The sequence below is a fragment of the Coregonus lavaretus genome (assembly GCF_964263955.1).
Source record: "Coregonus lavaretus genome assembly, chromosome: 12".
NCBI classification, from domain to species: domain Eukaryota; kingdom Metazoa; phylum Chordata; class Actinopteri; order Salmoniformes; family Salmonidae; genus Coregonus; species Coregonus lavaretus.
In genome coordinates, this window is record NC_139999.1 from 39,828,016 (window position 1) to 39,850,078 (window position 22,063).

The 22,063-nt window shown below is 43.6% G+C and overlaps 1 protein-coding gene across 1 annotated transcript in view; it reads left to right on the top strand.

Annotated features, from left to right (window-relative positions):
- The window catches only part of LOC311138644 (CUGBP Elav-like family member 4), a 105,905-nt gene that overhangs the window by 74,911 nt on the left and 8,931 nt on the right, over window positions 1-22,063 (top strand). Inside the window, exons 3-8 of the mRNA XM_084173421.1 lie at window positions 10,989-11,037; window positions 13,206-13,334; window positions 18,979-19,079; window positions 19,330-19,470; window positions 19,640-19,781; window positions 20,003-20,155. Coding sequence (XP_084029547.1) covers window positions 10,989-11,037; window positions 13,206-13,334; window positions 18,979-19,079; window positions 19,330-19,470; window positions 19,640-19,781; window positions 20,003-20,155 — 715 coding nt within the window. The remainder of the gene's footprint in view (window positions 1-10,988; window positions 11,038-13,205; window positions 13,335-18,978; window positions 19,080-19,329; window positions 19,471-19,639; window positions 19,782-20,002; window positions 20,156-22,063) is intronic.

The window sequence follows — 22,063 nt, forward strand, 5'->3', positions numbered from 1 at the left end:
AGCACACCTCCCTGTACTAATTGCTGATTGCCTAGGAGAGGTGAAACCACTCCCCCCCCCCCCCCTGCCCCTTGATCCTGGTTGATGTGCCAACAACTATCTGCAAATTATGAACAGTCAGCAGTTCACACACCAAGTAGGCCACTTGGAAAACAGGCAGCACTTAAAGTAAATGGCCTTAGCTAGCAAAAAGAAAGTACTAGACCATTAACAGATAATGACAAAAAAATGTATACCAGGAGTTCTCTAGCTATAGATAGAAACACTACTAAAGTAAAACTAGACTTACATAGTTTAATGTGTGAGAAAACTCAGGATGGATCAACAAATTGTATTTATTCCACAATACTAACCTAAATGACAGAGTGAAAATAAGGAAGCCTTTACAGAAAAAAAATATTCCAAAACATGCATCCTGTTTGCAATGAAGCAAAAAAAGTAACTTTATGTCCTAAAAACATAGCATTATGTTTGGGGAAAATCCAGTACATCACTGAGTACCACTATTCATATTTTCAAGCATGGTGGTGGCTGCATCATGTTATGGGGATGCTTGTCATTGGCAAGGACGAATAGCGCTAAGCACAGGCAAAATCCTAGAGGAAACCCTGGTTCAGTCTGCATTCCAGCAGACACATTGGAGCCAAATTCACCTTTCAGCAGGACAATAACCTAAAACACCAAATATACACTGAAGTTGCTTACCAAGACGACATTGAATGTTCCTGTGTGGCCTAGTTACAATTTTGACTTAAATTGGCTTGGAAATCTAGCAATGATCAACAATCAACTTGACAGAGGATAATGTGCAAATATTGTACAAGCCAGGTGTGCAAAGCTCTTAGAGATTTACCCAAAAGAACTCACAGCTGTAATCTCTGCCAAAGTCATGTAATCAAGATATATTAGTGTTTTATTTTTCATGAAGTTTTTTTACAAATGTTAGAATTTTATTCCACTTTGTGTAGATCGTTGACAAAAAATTACAATTAAATCAATTTTAATCCCACCTTGTAACACAACAAAATGTGGAGAAAGTCAAGGGGTGTGAATACTTTCTGAAGGCACCGTATGCACGGTTGACTGTAAGTCACTTTGGATAAAATCGTCAGCTAAATGGCATATATTATATTATAATCCCCATGAAAAATTTAGAGGCTGTTGATTGCCTGCATACTGTATGTCTAATTATATAGCAATCTGTATGTGTGTTTGTGTGTGTGTGTGTGCGTTGTAGAGTTATTCTCATCCAAACGACACATCTCCACATTCTATTATTATCTAGCTGTAATATGATACTGGTTGCATTTAAAATGTGTTTGAAGGCTAAATGAACTGCCATTGTCACAAACTCTAATGGATTTTTTGCAGACAGACTAAAATAAGGCAAATGTGTGTGTGTGTATATATATATATATATATATATATTATTATTATTATTATTTTTATTTTATTTTTTTCACACTTTATTTGGATAGTCCCCTGTAAATGGTCTATAGATGCTTAAACTTTCAACAAACTGCAACTATAAAAGAAAGGAAGCAGACATATGAGCAGGATGAGAGATAGAGGAGGTAGATTGGGGTGAAACAGTTGAAAGAAAGGATGTGAGAAGAGGTTTGAAAGAGAAAGTGGCCAGGGAAGCTTTTCCAAAAGTATTTTATATTTTTCTCTCTGCCTTGCATTTGAAACTGTATGTGCCTTGACACTCACGCAGTACCATTTTCTGTGAGTCCTTTTTAAAATGAAATGTTTTCTAGAGAGAGGGTAGGTACAATCGAGGAAATTAATTGTGAAAGATTGCGGGCTGCGAATTCTAAATAATTGAAGTAAAAGAAAATGAGCATGGCTTGTGAATGGGAAAGGGGTTTTGAATTGATCAGGGGGAAACTTGAATGCTAAATGTGTTTAGTGTGTAGTGTGTGTGGGTGTGTGTGCGTGCGTGTAGACATGTACCCTGAAATGCATAACTCCTCATTAGTGGTGCAGTGTACGACCATATCAGAGTTTGAGTAGTTGGCTGGCTGCAAAGAAACGACCAGAGAAGCACAGACTGTGCCAATTCATAATTTATCAATATGTTTTTTATTTAGTATTTGTTTTGCTTCCTCCCCAGTGACTGACTCGCTACACAATCCGTGGCCAAACAAGTAGGCCAAGCCATTACATTCTTGGAGAATTCTTCTCTCCTCTCCCGTATTTACGAGATGTGAAAGAATATGACTGGCCCTGTCTGACTATCGTGAGGAGGGGTGGGAGAGGAAGGGAGAATTGGTAACACTTTACTTTACAGTCCCGTAACAGATGGTAGTTGGAAAACAACAGTAATAATTTATACTTTCTGGTAGAGTTTTGAAATTGATAAATCAAATTGCCAGCATAGTGTGTGTGGTATACGTGGGGATTAAACAACAGACAGCAAAAATACACATTTATTTTGATGGCCAATACAATTGTATGTTATGTTAAAGCATCAAAAGGAACTTAGTGCGACTTCTTTCAATTAATACAGAAGAAACCAAAAGTAAGCTATTAGTAATAGTAATGTCATAACATTATGCAATGTCTACGTAAACACCAGGTAAATTGAGGACAGTAGCAAAAGACTACTGCTACTATCTGAAGAAGGAATATGAAAGTAAAGCAAGTCTCTTTCTCACTGTAAGAATTTCCAGCAGTGCTCTCTTATTTTAATAATGAAATGACCTCCCTTCCGGTGTCAGACTTTCTCATAAATGTGATTCACTTTTTTCTTACTGCTATGATGAAAAAGTAGGTGTGTGTGTTCCCATAAAAATCCAAGACAATGTAGAAATGACTAACCCCTGCGTTTCTGTTTAGCAGTGAATCTATGGCAGCAGTGAATGAGGCAGAGTGGTGTCATTGGATTACATAATGGAGGGCAGCAGCAGACTGTGTGTGTGTGTGTGTTTTATATATATATTTAAATGTTTTATTGTCAAATACACCGGATAGGTGCAGTGAAATGTGTTGTTTTACAGGGTCGTACGGTGCCCCTGGAGCAAATTTGGGTTAAGTACCTTGCTCAAGGGCACATTGACAGATTTCTCACCTTATCAGCTCAGGTATTCGAACCAGCAACCTTTCGGTTACTAGCCCAACGCTCTAAGCGCTAGGCTACCTGCCGCCCCTAGGATACCTGCTGTGTGTGTGTGTGTTTGTGTGTGTGCGTGCGGTGTGCGTGTGTGTACAGGTGTTTGGAGTCACCTCCAAAATTATTGACACCCTTGATAAAGATGAGCAAAAAATACTAATCTTTATTAAATAAATAATACAAATACTGAGCTCTTTATTAAATAAATAATACAAATACTGAGCTATATATATATATATATATATATATATATATATATATACAGTGGGGAAAAAAAGTATTTAGTCAGCCACCAATTGTGCAAGTTCTCCCACTTAAAAAGATGAGAGAGGCCTGTCATTTTCATCATAGGTACACGTCAACTATGACAGACAAATTGAGGAAAAAAAATCCAGAAAATCCCATTGTAGGATTTTTAATGAATTTATTTGCAAATTATGGTGGAAAATAAGTATTTGGTCACCTACAAACAAGCAAGATTTCTGGCTCTCACAGACCTGTAACTTCTTCTTTAAGAGGCTCCTCTGTCCTCCACTCGTTACCTGTATTAATGGCACCTGTTTGAACTTGTTATCAGTATAAAAGACACCTGTCCACAACCTCAAACAGTCACACTCCAAACTCCACAATGGCCAAGACCAAAGAGCTGTCAAAGGACACCAAAAACAAAATTGTAGACCTGCACCAGGCTGGGCAGACTGAATCTGCAATAGGTAAGCAGCTTGGTTTGAAGAAATCAACTGTGGGAGCAATTATTAGGAAATGGAAGACATACAAGACCACTGATAATCTCCCTCGATCTGGGGCTCCACGCAAGATCTCACCCCGTGGGGTCAAAATGATCACAAGAACGGTGAGCAAAAATCCCAGAACCACACGGAGGGACCTAGTGAATGACCTGCAGAGAGCTGGGACCAAAGTAACAAAGCCTACCATCAGTAACACACTACGCCGCCAGGGACTCAAATCCTGCAGTGCAAGACGTGTCCCCCTGCTTAAGCCAGTACATGTCCAGGCCCGTCTGAAGTGCATTTGGATGATCCAGAAGAGGATTGGGAGAATGTCATATGGTCAGATGAAACCAAAATATAACTTTTTGGTAAAAACTCAACTCGTCATGTTTGGAGGACAAAGAATGCTGAGTTGCATCCAAAGAACACCATACCTACTGTGAAGCGTGGGGTTGTAAACATCATGCTTTGGGGCTGTTTTTCTGCAAAGGGACCAGGACGACTGATCCGTGTAAAGGAAAGAATGAATGGTGCCATGTATCGTGAGATTTTGAGTGAAACCCTCCTTCCATCAGCAAGGGCATTGAAGATGAAACGTGGCTGGGTCTTTCAGCATGACAATGATCCCAAACACACCGCCCGGGCAACGAAGGAGTGGCTTCGTAAGAAGCATTTCAAGGTCCTGGAGTGGCCTAGCCAGTCTCCAGATCTCAACCCCATAGAAAATCTTTGGAGGGAGTTGAAAGTCTGTGTTGCCCAGCGACAGCCCCAAAACATCACTGCTCTAGAGGAGATCTGCATGGAGGAATGGGCCAAAATACCAGCAACAGTGTGTGAAAACCTTGTGAAGACTTACAGAAAACGTTTGACCTGTGTCATTGCCAACAAAGGGTATATAACAAAGTATTGAGAAACTTTTGTTATTGACCAAATACTTATTTTCCACCATCATATGCCAATAAATTCATAAAAAATCCTACAATGTGATTTTCTGGATTTTTTTTTCTCATTTTGTCTGTCATAGTTGACGTGTACCTATGATGAGAATTACAGGCCTCTCTCATCTTTTTAAGTGGGAGAACTTGCACAATTGGTGGCTGACTAAATACTTTTTTTCCCCACTGTATATATATACACTACCAGTCAAAAGTTTGGACACACCTACTCATTCAAGGGTTTTCCTTTATTTTTTACATTGTAGAATAATAGTGAAAAAATCTAAACTATGAAATAACATATGGAATCATGTAGTAACCAAAAAAGTGTTAAACAAATCAAAATATATATTTTATTTGAGATTCTTCAAATAGCCACCCTTTCCCTTGATGACAGCTTTGCACACTCTTGGCAATCTCTCAACCAGCTTCATGAGGTAGTCACCTGGAATGCATTTCAATTAACAGGTGTGCCTTATTAAAAGTTAATTTGTGGAATTTATTTCCTTCTTAATGCATTTGAGCCAATCAGTTGTGTTGTGACAAGGTAAACAGAAGATAGCCCTATTTGGTAAAAGACCAAGTCCATATTATGGCAAGAAAAGCTCAAATAAGCAAAGCGAAACGACAGTCCATCATTGCTTTAAGACATGAAGGTCAGTCAATACGGAAAGCTTTAAGAACTTTGAACGTTTCTTCAAGTGCAGTCGCAAAAACCATCAAGCACTATGATGAAACTGGCTATCATGAGGACCGCCACAGGAATGGAAGACCCAGAGTTACCTCTGCTGCAGAGGATAAGTTCATTAGAGTTAACTGCACCTCAGAAAATGCAGCCCAAATAGAGTTCAAGTCACAGACACATCTCAACATCAACTGTTCAGAGGGGACTGCGTGAATGAGGCCTTCATGGTCGAATTGCTGCAGAGAAACCACTACTAAGGGACACCAATAAGAAGAAGAGACCTGCTTGAGCCAAGAAACACGAGCAATTGACATTAGACCAGTGGAAATTTGTCCTTTCGTCTGGAGTCCAAATTTGAGATTTTTGGTTCCAACCGCCGTGTCTTTGTGAGACGCGGTGTGGGTGAACGGATTATCTCAGCATGTGTAGTTCCCATCATAAAGCATGGAGGAGGATGTTCTATGGTGTGGGGTTGCTTTGCTGGTGACACTGTCTGTTATTTATTTAGAATTCAAGGCACACTTAACCAGCGTGGCTACCACAGCATTCTGCAGCGATACGCCATCCCATCTGGTTTGGGCTTAGTGGGACTATCATTTGTTTTTCAACAGGACAATGACCCAACACACCTCCAGGCTGTGTAAGGGCTATTTTACCAATAAGGAGAGTGATGGAGTGCTGCATCAGATGACCTGGCCTCCACAATCCCCCGACCTCAACCCAATTGAGATGGTTTGGGATGAGTCGGATGGCAGAGTGAAGGAAAAGCAGCCAATAAATGCTCAGCATATGTGGGAACTCCTTCAAGACTGTTGGGAAAGCGTTCCAGGTGAAGCTGGTTGGGAGAATGCCAAGAGTGTGCAAAGCTGTCATCAAGGCAAAGGGTGGCTATTTGAAGAATCTCAAATATAAAATATATTTTGATTTGTTTAACACTTTTGTGGTTACTACATGATTCCATATGAGTTATTTCTTAGTTTTGATGTCTTCACTATAATTCTTAGAAAATAGTCCCCCCCCAAAAAAATAACACTTGAATGAGTAGTTGTGTCCAAACATTTGACTGGTACTGTATATATACACATATATACATATATATATATATATATATATATATATATATATATATATATATATATATATATATATATATATACAGTGGGGAGAACAAGTATTTGATACACTGCCGATTTTGCAGGTTTTCCTACATACAAAGCATGTAGAGGTCTGTAATTTGTATCATAGGTACACTTCAACTGTGAGAGACGGAATCTAAAACAAAAATCCAGAAAATCACATTGTATGATTTTTAAGTAATTAATTTGCATTTTATTGCATGACATAAGTATTTGATACATCAGAAAAGCAGAACTTAATATTTGGTACAGAAACCTTTGTTTGCAATTATAGAGATCATACGTTTCCTGTAGGTCTTGACCAGGTTTGCACACACTGCAGAGGGGATTTTGGCCCTCTCCTCCATACAGACCTTCTCCAGATCCTTCAGGTTTCGGGGCTGTCGCTGGGCAATACGGACTTTCAGCTCCCTCCAAAGATGTTCTATTGGGTTCAGGTCTGGATACTGGCTAGGCCACTCCAGGACCTTGAGATGCTTCTTACGGAGCCACTTCTTAGTTGCCCTGGCTGTGTGTTTAGGGTTGTTGTCATGCTGGAAGACCCAGCCACGACCCATCTTCAATGCTCTTATTGAGGGGAGGAGGTTGTTAGCCAAGATCTCGCGATACATGGCCCCATCCATCCTCCCCTCAATACGGTGCAGTCGTCCTGTCCCCTTTGCAGAAAAGCATCCCCAAAGAATGATGTTTCCACCTCCATGCTTCACGGTTGGGATGGTGTTGTTGGAGTTGTACTCATCCTTCTTCTTCCTCCAAACACGGCGAGTGTTTAGACCAAAAAGCTCTATTATTGTCTCATCAGACCACATGACCTTCTCCCATTCCTCCTCTGGATCATCCAGATGGTCATTGGCAAACTTCAGACGGGCCTGGACATGCGCTGGCTTGAGCAGGGGGACCTTGCGTGCGCTGCAGGATTTTAATCCATGACGGCGTAGTGTGTTACTAATGGTTTTCTTTGAGACTGTGGTCCCAGCTCTCTTCAGGTCATTGACCAGGTCCTGCCGTGTAGTTCTGGGCTGATCCCTCACCTTCCTCATGATCATTGATGCCACACGAGGTGAGATCTTGCATGGAGCCCCAGACCGAGGATGATTGACCGTCATCTTGAACTTCTTCCATTTTCTAATAATTGCGCCAACAGTTGTTGCCTTCTCACCAAGCTGCTTGCCTATTGTCCTGTAGCCCATTCCCGCCTTGTGCAGGTCTACAATTTTATCCCTAATATCCTTACACAGCTCTCTGGTCTTGGTCATTGTGGAGAGGTTGGAGTCTGTTTGATTGAGTGTGTGGACAGGTGTCTTTTATACAGGTAACGAGTTCAAACAGGTGCAGTTAATACAGGTAATGAGTGGAGAACAGGAAGGCTTCTTAAAGAAAAACTAACAGGTCTGTGAGAGCCGGAATTCTTACTGGTTGATAGGTGATCAAATACTTATGTCATGCAATAAAATGCAAATTAATTTCTTAAAAATCATACAATGTGATTTTCTGGATTTTTGTTTTAGATTCCGTCTCTCACAGCTGAAGTGTACCTATGATAAAAATTACAGACCTCTACATGCTTTGTAAGTAGGAAAACCTGCAAAATCGGCAGTGTATCAAATACTTGTTCTCCCCACTGTATATATATATATATATATATATATATATATATATATATATATATATATATATATACCACTTACCACTATTAGGGCAATAATTAGGAGGTTTAAAAACACTGGAACAGTGGGAAACTCACACAGTCCTAGCAAAATTAGCTAAGGAGCTATTTTTGTTTCTTTTTGACCATTTTAATTGAAAACAATCACAGTAAGGTACTTAATTGCTATCCAAAAAATATTTGATATTGAGATAAAAACAGCTGCATTTGGACCTTTAAATAACATCTCTTTGTCTGAGCAATTGTATTAGTATAAAATAATATAATAAAATAAAAAATTGCATACAGTATATCTCAGTATCTGTATTCTTTATTTTATACAGTATTTTATTGCTAATCTTTATCAAGGGTACCAATCATTTTGGAGGTGTCTGTATTTCATGTTCTCCAAGACCACACTAAAAGAGCTGCTGCTTCAGGAGTGGACTGTCATCCCTGGAGCAACAATGGGCTGAGCTCTGTGTGTGTGAGTAAGAGGAGAAGAAGCATGCTCCCGGCAAGGTGTTTTCTGGTGTGAGTGTGTGTGTGTGTGTGTGTGTGTGTGTGTGTGCGTGTGTGTACATGCAAGTGTGAATAAAGCAGATAATTCTCAACTCACAAGCAAACCGCACAACGTCTGTTTCTCACTAAGACACCGTGGGTGGATGTGCAAAGGGTGTGTGCGTACCTGTGTGTGTGTGTGCGTGCATGTGAGTGTGTGTGCGTTTAATGGTGCTCCTTTTTGTGAAATTGAGGTGAAGATGGTATTTTCTCTCTCAGGGAAGTGTATAATGGAGAATGGGGGCTAGAGAGTTGTTTAATGTTGCTCAATGGTTCCATCTAGCTGTGACTTCTTTTAGTCCCACGTTTTTTATCCTCACTCTTTCTTATCCTCTTTCTAGCCCTCTTTCTCTCTCTCACTGTCTTTTGGTCTCTCCACCACTCTTTCCCTCTATCAGTCTCTCCACACCTCCCTCTCTCTTTCCCTCTCTCGCTCTCTTTCGATATCAACAGCCAGGGTGATATAAATAATGCATCAAAGTACATTAAAAACATTAGCAAGGCAATGAAATAGAGGGAGGAAAGGAGAGAGAGCGAGGGGGAAAGGGTGACTGGGTCTTAAACGAAGGACTGTTATTGTGCATGGAGAGATTTAGCAGGCCTTGACTTTTTACACTGAGGAAGAGATGGTAAAAAAGAGAGTAATATACTAAATTGTTCCCCTAATATTGTCAACCTCTAGTTGTTTACTGTGTTTACAGGTCGTTAACGTTAGTGCCAAACATGTCTTTATTGAGCTCCATCTAATCCAGAGTGCTGGCTAGTCCACTAACCATTAATTTAATTATTTACAGTGTATCACTCAACAGTGTTTTTGTTTTGGTTAGTCTGTGCATTGTAATTGCAACAAATTGGGAGAATGTAAGAATCATGACGCATACACCCTTTCATACACTACCCGACAACACACACACACCGACACAAACACGCGCACAAACACGCGCGCCTCCACACACATACACCCTTCTCTCTCGCTCTTTCCCCTCTGTGGCACATCGTTCCAGCTCTCCCCCATCTCCCTCCCCTTCTTACTCTCTCTTCTCCCCCTTCCCTCCTGCCAGCGTGGCGATTGGCATATTAAAACATTGATTGGCAGCGAGCGTTTTGCGGCGTGCATGTATTACTGAGACGGAGAGCATTGGGAAAGCAGCCAGGATTGACAGAAAGGCAGTGGAAGAATGGAAGGAGGAGTGTAAAGCAGGAGTGTAAAGGATGAGTATAAAGCAGGAATGGAAGGAGTAGTGTAAATGAAAGAGGGGGAATGGAAGGAGTAGTGTAAATGAAAGAGGGGGAATGGAAGGAGTAGTGTAAATGAAAGAGGGGGAATGGAAGGAGGAGTGTCTGGGCTGGCCAGCGAGAGGTAAAGAGGGCTCACATGCAGGGTGACAAGGCCTTATACGAAAACTGGGTGTCTAGAGTAGTTAAACAGATAGACGGACAGATATATGGACGGACGGACAGACAGACAAGCAGGCAGACATAATCAAATCAAATCAAATTGTATTTGCCACATGCGCCGAATACAACAGGTGTAGACCTTACAGTGAAATGCTTACTTACCTTAACCAACAATGCAGTTTTTAAGAAAATAAAAAAAGTGTTAAGTAAAAAGTAGATAGTCTGGGTAGCCATGATGAGCTGTTCAGGAGTCTTATGGCTTGGGGGTAGAAGCTGTTAAGAAGCCTTTTGGACCTAGACTTGGTGTTCCGGTACCACTTGCCGTGCGGTAGCCCTAGAGAACAGTCTATGACTAGGGTGGCTGGAGTCTTTGACAATTTTTAGGGCCTTCCTTCCATAGCCAGACCAATTTAAAATGATTTATCTACAGTATATAAGTGCTGGTGAACTGCAATGTACTTAAACAGAGCCAGCACAACATCACACTACCAAACATGTAAGCACGTATTCTCTCCCTTTTCTCTCCATCCTTTTCATCCCCCTCTCTAAATTCCTGTGCCTGTACAATCAAATCTCAAATGTTGTCCTTCACAATTACATTATACAAAACACATTTACAAGTCGTGTTACTTATTTGCGAACGCTGTCATCGAAATTTAGGAAATGGTGTGTAACTACTTGATGTTGAGTAAGCAATCCTAACTCTCTCTCTCTCTCTCTCTCTCTCTCTCTCTCTCTCTCTCTCTCTCTCTCTCTCTCTCTCTCTCTCTCTCTCTCTCTAGATGAACAGGCCTATCCAGGTGAAGCCTGCGGACAGCGAGAGTCGAGGAGGTAGTGCTCCACTTCTTTAAACTTGGCTGCCGTCCCACATCAGTGTCACCATTGCCCCTCTCTGTCCACACACCCATGCACGCACGAACACACCCATGCACACGCATGCACACACACACACACACACACACACACACACACACCCTCACGGTCCCACTCCCAACGTGTCACGGTTAATGGCCCTACCTTGACGGGAACTGACAGACTCCCAGCCAGCCCCCACAGGGTTCTTAAACATTTATAATGTGTTACATTTCTCTGTATTGCTCAACTCTCTTAAAAAAACGTTCACCATACAACACCAATTTTGTTGCGAATTAAGCATAAGCGAATTTTGAATAGCATCAGAGAGAGAGAGAGCGAGAGAGAGAGAGAGAGAGAGAGAGAGAGAGAGAGAGAGAGAGAGAGAGAGAGGGGGAGGAAAGGAAGTAGAGCATGCAATGAGGAAAGACTGGAGGAAAAAAATCATATCGAGTGAGAGAGTTAAAGGTGGAGAATGGGGGAGGAGGAGGGAGAGGGAAAGAAAGAAAGAGAGAAAAGTAGAAAGTGTGTGAGGGGAAGAAGGACAGAAAGAGAGGTAGAGTGTGCGATAGGGGAGAGGTAGAGAGGGAGAGAGGGGGAGAAGAAGAAAGAGAGAGGTAGCGAGAGTTACTGAGGGATTGCATGACTTCCTCCCTGTTTATTCTGGTCCTCTCTAACGGTGATTGATGGAGCTGGGGAGTGAAGAGAGAAACAATTGGTGGGAGGGCTAGAGAAGGATTCTCACTTTTCTCCCTCCCCCTCTCTCTTCCTCTACCTATCTCAATCCGCCCTGTTTCCCACATCTCTCCCTCTCTCTTTTCTACCTTATTGTTCTCTATCTCTATCCATCCCCTGTTTCTCTAAGTCCCTCTTTCTCAAATCCGGGCCTCACCCAACTGCTGGTTTTCATTCTTCCCCTCTAACCAGGGACTGATTCTGCCCTGGGAACACATTCAGGCATTTCATCTTATGTCAATGTAGTGAATTAAGCCCTTATTTGAAATGGAGGAATTGTGACTAGTTTTCTGAACACAGATTAAGGCGTTTTCACACCATTCAAAAGTTTGGGGTCACTTAGAAATGTCCTTGTTTTCGAAAGAAAATGACAGTCCACTCCTGAAGCAGCAGCTCTTTTAGTGTGGTCTTGGAGAACATGAAATACAGACATCTCCAAAATGATTGGTACCCTTGATAAAGATTAGCAATAAAATACTGTATAAAAGCAAATTTTTTGTCCATTAAAATAACATCAAATTGATCAGAAATACAGTGTAGACATTGTTAATGTAGCATTTTCCTGTGTTTGGTCTGTATTCTCATCTGCAGCGAACCGCACCACCATACAAATGGAATCAGACTGAGACCACCCTATTTGAGCGAACCACGGTGCGTTGTTTAGTGCGCTCCCGAGTGAGGATAGAGTGTTCACATAAGTCCAAACTAACCGAACTAAAGGGGAAAACGTGCCAAAGTTGGGAAAAACCACTCCAAACTAATTTGGTGTGAAAGCCCCCTAAATCTAGTCCTGGACTAAAACATTTTTTAAATGGATAGGGTTCATCTGTGTCAGGGAAACAGTGAAACTCTCCCCTGAACGGCCTCACCATAGAGTTAGTTCAATGGACATTCTCTATACGAAAAACCTCTTTATGGTCCTATAGACTTGGTCTGTAAATGGTGCATCACTTCAAACATCCCCGCCCTAGAGAGTCAAACACTTATTGGTTCCTGTTGATTTAAACTCAAGATGAATATGTTAGTGTGTGTGTTAAGCAGTGTTTCCCTCTGAGAGATGTAACGATTAATGGTGCCATCCCATGGGAACTGTGAAGACTTTGGCCGCAAATGTGTGTGTGTGTGTCCTCCATCCCTGATGTAAACATTCCCCCTGTGCAAGGCCAGAGCCGAGATTAGTCTTGTTGACTCTGCAAGGACAGCCTGTCAGGCAGAGGCAGCGGAGGGAGCAGACCCTAAACACACACACAAACAAACACGCTCGCAGCCTTGCACACTGAAAACTCGATACACTTGAACACATTCACATTCACAGACACACACACACACTCACGTCACAAGCGTGCACACACACATTCACACACATGTGCGCACACACATACCTGTTCATGACCAGTTCCTCTTTGTTTCAGAAGACAGAAAACTATTTGTGGGAATGCTCAACAAGCAGCAGTCCGAAGATGATGTGCGACGTCTCTTTGAGTCGTTTGGCAGCATTGAAGAGTGCACCATCCTTAGAGGTCCAGATGGAAACAGCAAAGGTCAGTGTCTGTGGTTCCACCACAACAGCTTTGTAATGTTCATCATCACACCATAGCATTATTTATTAATTTGTATTTATTTGAGTTGGGACTGAAGCAATTAAATCATTGTCACCTTGACTTAACAAGAGCCAGATGCATTATATTCTACCATCACACTTTAGCTTGCTTTAATTTCCGGCATTTATCTTAGATGGCATTTAGCCTATGCCTGGCTATGAGTGACCTTTTAGGAAGCTTCACCATACTTTTCATCAGGCTCCAGGGTGAAGTTTCCCCTAGGTACAGATCTAGGATCAGATTCCCCTCCCTGAAAGAATGGCGTTGCAATGGATATTTGCCGTTTTACAGGCTCCTGACGAATTCTGCTATTTAGTATTTAGTGTTATTTTTGCATGATCTTAACATTTTTTGTACATAATGTTCCTCCATCGTTTCCTATGACCGAAAAGAGCTTCTGGACATCAGAACAGCAATCACTAACCTCAATTTGGATGAAGATTTCTACCTTAGTGAGTCGGCAGCCCAGGACATACTGCTCACCCCGGACAAGGCCCTAATCCCAGAGACTCGGAAAAGGAAGAGACGGAGAACAAACTGGACAAGCTCTGTTTGAGACTAACCTATCAACGGGACCTGAAGAACTGTAATATCCTAAGTTTCTCTGAGTCATGGGTGAAAAACGACATGGATAATATCCACTGAGTGTAGAAAAAATGTGGAACACCTTCCTAATATTGAGTTGCACCCCCTTTTGCCCTCAGAACAGCCTCAATTCGTCGGGCATGGACTCTACAAGGTGTGGAAAGCATGCCACAGGGATGCTGGCCCATGTTGACTCCAATGCTTCCCAAGTTTGTGTTGGCTGGATGTCCTTTGGGTGGTGGAACATTCTTGATACACACGGAAAACTGTTGAGCGTGAAAAACCCTGCAGCGTTGCAGTTTTTGACACACTTAAACCGGTGACCCTGGCACCTACTACCATACCCCGTTCAAAGGCACTTCAATATTTTGTCTTGCTCATTCACCCTCTGAATGGTACACATACACAATCCATGTCTCAATTGTCTCAAGGCTTTAAAATCCTTCTTTAACCTGTCTCCTCCCCTTAATCTACACTGATTGAAGTAAGGGATCATAGCTTTCACCTGGATTCACCTGGTCAGTCTATGTCATGGAAAGAACAGGTGTTCCTAATGTTTTTATACACTCAGTGTATACCTAGCTGTTTTTTCTATGCATCGTCAAAATCGAACGGCAGCCTCGGGTAAGCTCAAGGGGGGAGGTTTGTGCCTCCAATCTCTAATATTAAGGAAATCTCGAGGTTCTGCTCGCCTGAGTTAGAATACCTCATGATAAGCTCCCGAGTGGTGCAGCGGTCTAAGGCACTGCATCTCAGTGCTTGAGGCGTCACTACAGACCCCCTGGTTCGATTCCAGGCTGTATCACAACCGGCTGTGATTGGGAGTCCCATAGGGCGGCGCACAATTGACCCAGCGTCGTCCGGCTTTGGCCGGTGTAGGCCGTCATTGTAAATAAGAATTTGTTCTTAACTGACTTGCCTAGTTAAATAAAGGTAAAATAAATACAAAAATAAAAGCTGTAGACCATACTATTTAACAAGATAATTTTCATCTATATTTTTCGTAGCTGTCTATTTACCACCACAAACCAATGCTGGCACTAAGACCGCACTTAACGAGCTCTATAGGGTCATAAGCAAACAAGAAAATTCTCATCCAGAGGCGTTGCTCCTAGTGGCTGGTGATTTTAATGCAGAGAAACTGAAATCCATCTTACGTCATTTCTACCAGCATGTCACCTGTGCAACTAGAGGAGACAAAACTCTAAATCACCTATACTTCACACACCGAAACACATACAAAGCTCTCCCTCACTCTACATTTGGCAAATCTGATCATAACTCTATCCTCCTGATTCCTGCTTACAAGCAAAAACTCAAACAGGAAGTACCAGTGATGCGCTCAATACGGAAGTGGTCTGATGAAGCAGATGCTAAGCTACAGGATTGTTTTGCTAGCACAGAATGAAATATGTTCCGGGATTCATCCGATGGCATTGAGGAGTTTACCACATCAGTCACCAGCCTCATTTATAAGCGCATCGACGACATCGTCCCCACAGTGACCGTACATACATATCCCAACCAGAAGCCATGGATTACAGGCAACATCCGCACTGAGCTAAAGGCTAGAGTTGCCGCTTTCAAGGAGCGGGACACTAATCTGGACGCTTATAAGAAATCCCGCTACGACCTCCGATGAGCCATCAAACAGGCAAAGCATCAATACAGGACTAAGATCGTATCCTACTACGCCGGCTCTGACGCTCGTCGGATCTGACAGGGTTTGCAAATTATCATGGATTACAAAGGGAAACCAAGCTGCGAGCTGCCCAGTGACCCGTGCCTACCAGACGAGCTAAATGCCTTCTATGCTCGCTTCAAGGCAAGGAACACTGAACCGTGCATGAGAGCACCAGCTGTTCTGGACAACTGTGTGATCACGCTCCGTAGCCGATGTGAGTAAGGCCTTTAAACAGGTTAACATTCAATACCTACATGTTTCAAGCAGACCACCATAGTCCCTGTGCCAAAAAACGCCAAGGTAACCTTTTTAAATAACTATTGCCCGTGGCACTCAGATCTGTATCCATGAAATGCTTTGAAAGGCTGGTCATGACTCACATCAACACCATCATCCCAGACACCCTGGACCCACTCCAATTCAAATACCGACCCAACAGATCCACAGATGACGCAATCTCTATTGCACTCCACACTGCCCTCTCCCACCTCGACAAGATGGACACCTACAGTGAGGGAATCAAGTATTTGATCCCCTGCTGATTTTGTACGTTTGCCCACTGACAAAGAAATGATCAGTCTATAATTTTAATGGTAGGTTTATTTGAACAGTGAGAGACAGAATAACAACAAAAAAATCCAGAAACACGCATGTCAAAAATGTTATAAATTGATTTGCATTTTAATGAGGGAAATAAGTATTTGACCCCCTCTCAATCAGAAAGATTTCTGGCTCCCAGGTGTCTTTTATGCAGGTAACGAGCTGAGATTAGGCGCACACTCTTAAAGGGAGTGCTCCTAATCTCAGTTTGTTACCTGTATAAAAGACACCTGTCCACAGAAGCAATCAATCAGATTCCAAACTCTCCACCATGGCCAAGACCAAAGAGCTCTCCAAGGATGTCAGGGACAAGATTGTAGACCTACACAAGGCTGGAATGGGCTACAAGACCATCGCCAAGCAGCTTGGTGAGAAGGTGACAACAGTTGGTACGATTATTCACAAATGGAAGAAACACAAAAGAACTGTCAATCTCCCTCGGCCTGGGGCTCCATGCAAGATCTCACCTCGTGGAGTTGCAATGATCATGAGAGCGGTGAGGAATCAGCCCAGAACTACACAGGAGGATCTTGTCAATGATCTCAAGGCAGCTGGGACCATAGTCACCAAGAAAACAATTGGTTACACACTACGCCATGAAGGACTGAAATCCTGCAGCGCCCGCAAGGTCCCCCTGCTCAAGAAAGCACATATACAGGCCCGTCTGAAGTTTGCCAATGAACATCTGAATGATTCAGAGGAGAACAGGGTGAAAGTGTTGTGGTCAGATGAGACCAAAATTTGGCATCAACTCAACTCGCCGTGTTTGAAGGAGGAGGAATGCTGCCTATGACCCCAAGAACACCCTCCCCACCATCAAACATGGAGGTGGAAACATTATGCTTTGGGGGTGTTTTTCTGCTAAGGGGACAGGCAACAAAGGAGTGGCTCAAGAAGAAGCACATTAAGGTCCTGGAGTGGCCTAGCCAGTCTCCAGACCTTAATCCCATAGAAAATCTGTGGAGGGAGCTGAAGGTTCGAGTTGCAAAACGTCAGCCTCGAAACCTTAATGACTTGGAGAAGATTTGCAAAGAGGAGTGGGACAAAATCCCTCCTGAGATGTGTGCAAACCTGGTGGCCAACTACAAGAAACGTCTGACCTCTGTGATTGCCAACAAGGGTTTTGCCACCAAGTACTAAGTCATGTTTTGCAGAGGGGTCAAATACGTATTTCCCTCATTAAAATGCAAATCAATTTATAACATTTTTGACATGCGTTTTTCTGGATTTTTTTGTTGTTATTCTGTCTCTCACTGTTCAAATAAACCTACCATTAAAATTATAGACTGATCATGTCTTTGTCAGTGGGCAAACGTACAAAATCAGCAGGGGATCAAATACTTTTTTTCCTCACTGTATGTGAGAATGTTGTTCATTGACTACAGCTCAGTGTTCAACACCATTGTGCCCTCCAAGCTCATCACTAAGCTAAGGACCCTGGGACTGAACACCTCCCTTCAACACGGGGGCCCCTCAGGGGTGTATGCTTAGTCCCTTCCTGTACTCCCTGTTCACCCACGACTGCATTGCCACGCATGACTGCAACACCATCATTAAGTTTGCTGACGACATGACGGTGGCAGGCCTGATCACAGACGACGATGATACTATAGGGGGAGATCAGAGACCTAGCAGTTTGGTGCCAGGACAACAACCTCTCCCTCAATTTCAGCAAGACAAAGGAGCTGATTGTGGACTACAGGAAACAGAGGGCCGAGCACACCCCCATTCACATCAACGGGGCTGTAGTGGAGCGGGTCGAGAGCTTTAAGTTCCTTCCTTCCTACTAAGGATCTATCATGCTCCACACACACTAACACAGTTGTGAAGAGGACACGACAATGCCTCTTCCCCCTCAGGAGGCTGAAAAGATTTGGCATGGGCCCTCAAATCCTCAAAAAGTTATACAGCTGCACCACTGAGAGCATCTTTACTGGCTGCATCACCACTTGGTATGGCAACTCCTTGGCATCCAACCGCAAGGTGCTACAGACTTTACTGCGTTTGGCCCAGTACATCACTGGGGCCAAGCTCCCTGCCATCCAGGACCTCTATACCAGGCAGTGTCAGAGGAAGGCCCTAAACATTTTATACGACTCCAGCCACCCAAGTCATAGACTGTTCTCTCTGTTACCACACGGCAAGCGGTACCAATGCACCAAGAAAATGCTAAACTGACCCAAGACCAGCGTCTAGGGGCAACTTCACCCTACACCCTTCATCAGTACGCTTCATTGCCAGGCTTCAGTGGTAAACCTCATTAGGTTGGTCAGTGACGCTTCATTGCTTTACTTCATTTTGTTCATCAGCAGGCTTACACTAATCAATATGCTTTATTGCAACTAAGCCCAAAGAATACTGTACACTTTATCATTCACATTCATCAGTAAGCCTCATCAGTGAACTCTGTCAGTGAGTTGAATGGGAACGATGGGGGACGCCCAATAATCGCTGAGCTTGATCATTCAGATTCATCACTGAGTTTCATCGATAGTAACGCTTCAGTGGTAGTGAGGCTCATACTGTAAGTGAAATAATTATTGTTAGGCTTTATCAGTCAACCCCTTATGGAAGGGGGTTTGAATGATGTGGATAGTGACAGACTGTCTGACTAAATTTTCTGTATCTCTCTCTGTTTTCCTCTCTCTGTTTCTCTCTCCCCCTCTGCTTCTCTCTCTCTCTGCGTCTCTCTCTCTATGCTTCTCTCTCTCTCAGGTTGTGCGTTTGTAAAGTATTCCTCTCACGCTGAAGCTCAGGCAGCTATCAGTGCACTACACGGCAGCCAGACAATGCCTGTGAGTTCAGTATTCAATATGGTGAGTGTATCAGCTAGTGTGTGTCCTTGGTAGTGTATGTTTGTATGTGTTAACACATGTACTCCTCTGCTCTCTCTGTGTGTGTGTGTGTGTGTGTGTGTGTGTGTGTGTGTGTGTGTGTGTGTGTGTGTGTGTGTGTGTGTGTGTGTGTGTGTGTGTGTGTGTGTGTGTGTGTGTGTGTGTGTGTGTGTGTGTGGGTGGGTGTGCGTGCGTGCGTGTGTGTGTGTGCGTACCTGCGTGTGTGTGGCAGGGTGCGTCCTCAAGTCTGGTGGTGAAGTTTGCCGACACGGATAAGGAGCGCACCATCCGGCGCATGCAGCAGATGGCTGGTCAGATGGGCATCTTCAACCCCATGGCCCTGCAGTTTGGGGCCTACGGGGCCTACGCACAGGTAGGACATACACACACACATGCAAGTACGCATAGAGTATAAGCTGACGCACAAAAACAGTGCAGACTAAACTTGACTAAATAAAGTCACACTCTCTTTCTCACTCTCCTTCCCTCCCTCTCTCCCCATATCTCCCTCCCTTCCCCTCCCTCCCTCTCTCCCCATGCAGGTGCAGCAGCAGCAGGCAGCGTTGATGGCGTCAGTCGGTCAGGGGGGCTACCTCAGCCCCATGGCAGCCTTCGCCGCCGCACAAATGCAGCACATGGCCACCATCAACGGACTCCCAGGGGGGCACATGACACCCACCTCAGGTGAGGCCAGCGGTCAAGGGTTCAACTTCTCCACATGTAAGACAACCATATTAGGACATTATCAGCAGCGGGGACTTAGTTGTAAGATAAATCTCCCTTAGTTGTCAGTAAAAAACGCCCTCAGTGGTCAGTTGTCAGACCAAACTCTGTCAGTTAACTGGCCTGACAACTGACAATGTCACTTGCTCATCTCTCGCTCTTTTTTAATCTCTATCTGCCAGGTGGCAGTACCCCCCCTGGTATCGGCGGCCCCACAGTGACCAGTATCCCCTCGCCCATCAGTGTGAATGGTTTCAATGGAATGCCCCCCCCTCAGGCCAACGGGCAGCCCCCTGCCGAAGCTGTGTACACCAACGGGATACACCCCTATCCTGGTGAGCCCCCCACAACCACATAAAAAGTTTAGTCATTTGGAAGACACTATTATCCAGAGCAATTAGGGTTACGTGCCTTGCTCAAGGGCACATCGGCAGATTGTTCACCTAGTCGGCTCAGGATTCAGCACAACACAGTGCGGAGGACACACACTTGCTTTAGGATATATACAGTGAGTGAAAAAAAAGTATTTGTTCCCCTGCTGATTTTGTACGTTTGCCCACTGACAAAGAAATGATCAGTCTATAATTTTAATGGTAGGTTTATTTGAACAGTGAGAGACAGAATAACAACAACAAAATCCAGAAAAACACATGTCAAAAATGTTATAAATTGATTAGCATTTTAATGAGGGAAATAAGTGTTTGACCCCTCTGCAAAACATTACTTAGTACTTGGTGGCAAAACCCTTGTTGGCAATCACAGAGGTCAGACGTTTCTTGTAGTTGGCCACCAGGTTTGCACACATCTCAGGAGGGATTTTGTCCCACTCCTCTTTGCAGATCTTCTCCAAGTCATTAAGGTTTCGAGCCTGACGTTTGGCAACTCGAACCTTCAGCTCCCTCCACAGATTTTCTATGGGATTAAGGTCTGGAGACTGGCTAGGCCACTCCAGGACCTTAATGTGCTTCTTCTTGAGCCACTCCTTTGTTGCCTTGGCCGTGTGTTTTGGGTCATTGTCATGCTGGAATACCCATCCACGACCCATTTTCAATGCCCTGGCTGAGGGAAAGAAGTTCTCACCCAAGATTTGACGGTACATGGCCCCGTCCATCGTCCCTTTGATGCGGTGAAGTTGTCCTGTCCCCTTAGCAGAAAAACACCCCCAAAGCATAATGTTTCCACCTCCATGTTTGACGGTGGGGATGGTGTTCTTGGGGTCATAGGCAGCATGCCAAAGAGCTCAATTTTGGTCTCATCTGACCACAACACTTTCACACAGTTCTCCTCTGAATCATTCAAATGTTCATTGGCAAACTTCAGACGGGCATGTACAGTGGGGAGAACAAGTATTTGATACACTGCCGATTTTGCAGGTTTTCCTACTTACAAAGCATGTAGAGGTCTGTAATGTTTATCATAGGTACACTTCAACTGTGAGAGACGGAATCTAAAACAAAAATCCAGAAAATCACATTGTATGATTTTTAAGTAATTAATTTGCATTTTATTGCATGACATAAGTATTTGATACATCAGAAAAGCAGAACTTAATATTTGGTACAGAAACCTTTGTTTGCAATTACAGAGATCATATGTTTCCTGTAGGTCTTGACCAGGTTTGCACACACTGCAGCAGGGATTTTGGCCCAGTCCTCCATACAGACCTTCTCCAGATCCTTCAGGTTTTTGGGGCTGTCGCTGGGCAATACGGACTTTCTGCTCCCTCCAAAGATTTTCTTGTGGGTTCAGGTCTGGAGACTGGCTAGGCCACTCCAGGACCTTGAGATCTTTCTTACCGAGCCACTCCTTAGTTGCCCTGGCTGTGTGTTTCGGGTCGTTGTCATGCTGGAAGACCCAGCCACGACCCATCTTCAACGCTCTTACTGAGCTTACTCAGACGGGCCTGGACATGCGCTGGCTTGAGCAGGGGGACCTTGCGTGCGCTGCAGGATTTTAATCCATGACGGCGTACTGTGTTACTAATGGTTTTCTTTGAGACTGTGGTCCCAGCTCTCTTCAGGTCATTGACCAGGTCCTGCCGTGTAGTTCTGGGCTGATCCCTCACCTTCCTCATGATCATTGATGCCCCACGAGGTGAGATCTTGCATGGAGCCCCAGACTGAGGGTGATTGACCGTCATCTTGAACTTCTTCCATTTTCTAATAATTGCGCCAACAGTTGTTGCCTTCTAAACCAAGCTGCTTGCCTATTGTCCTGTAGCCCATCCCAGCCTTGTGCAGGTC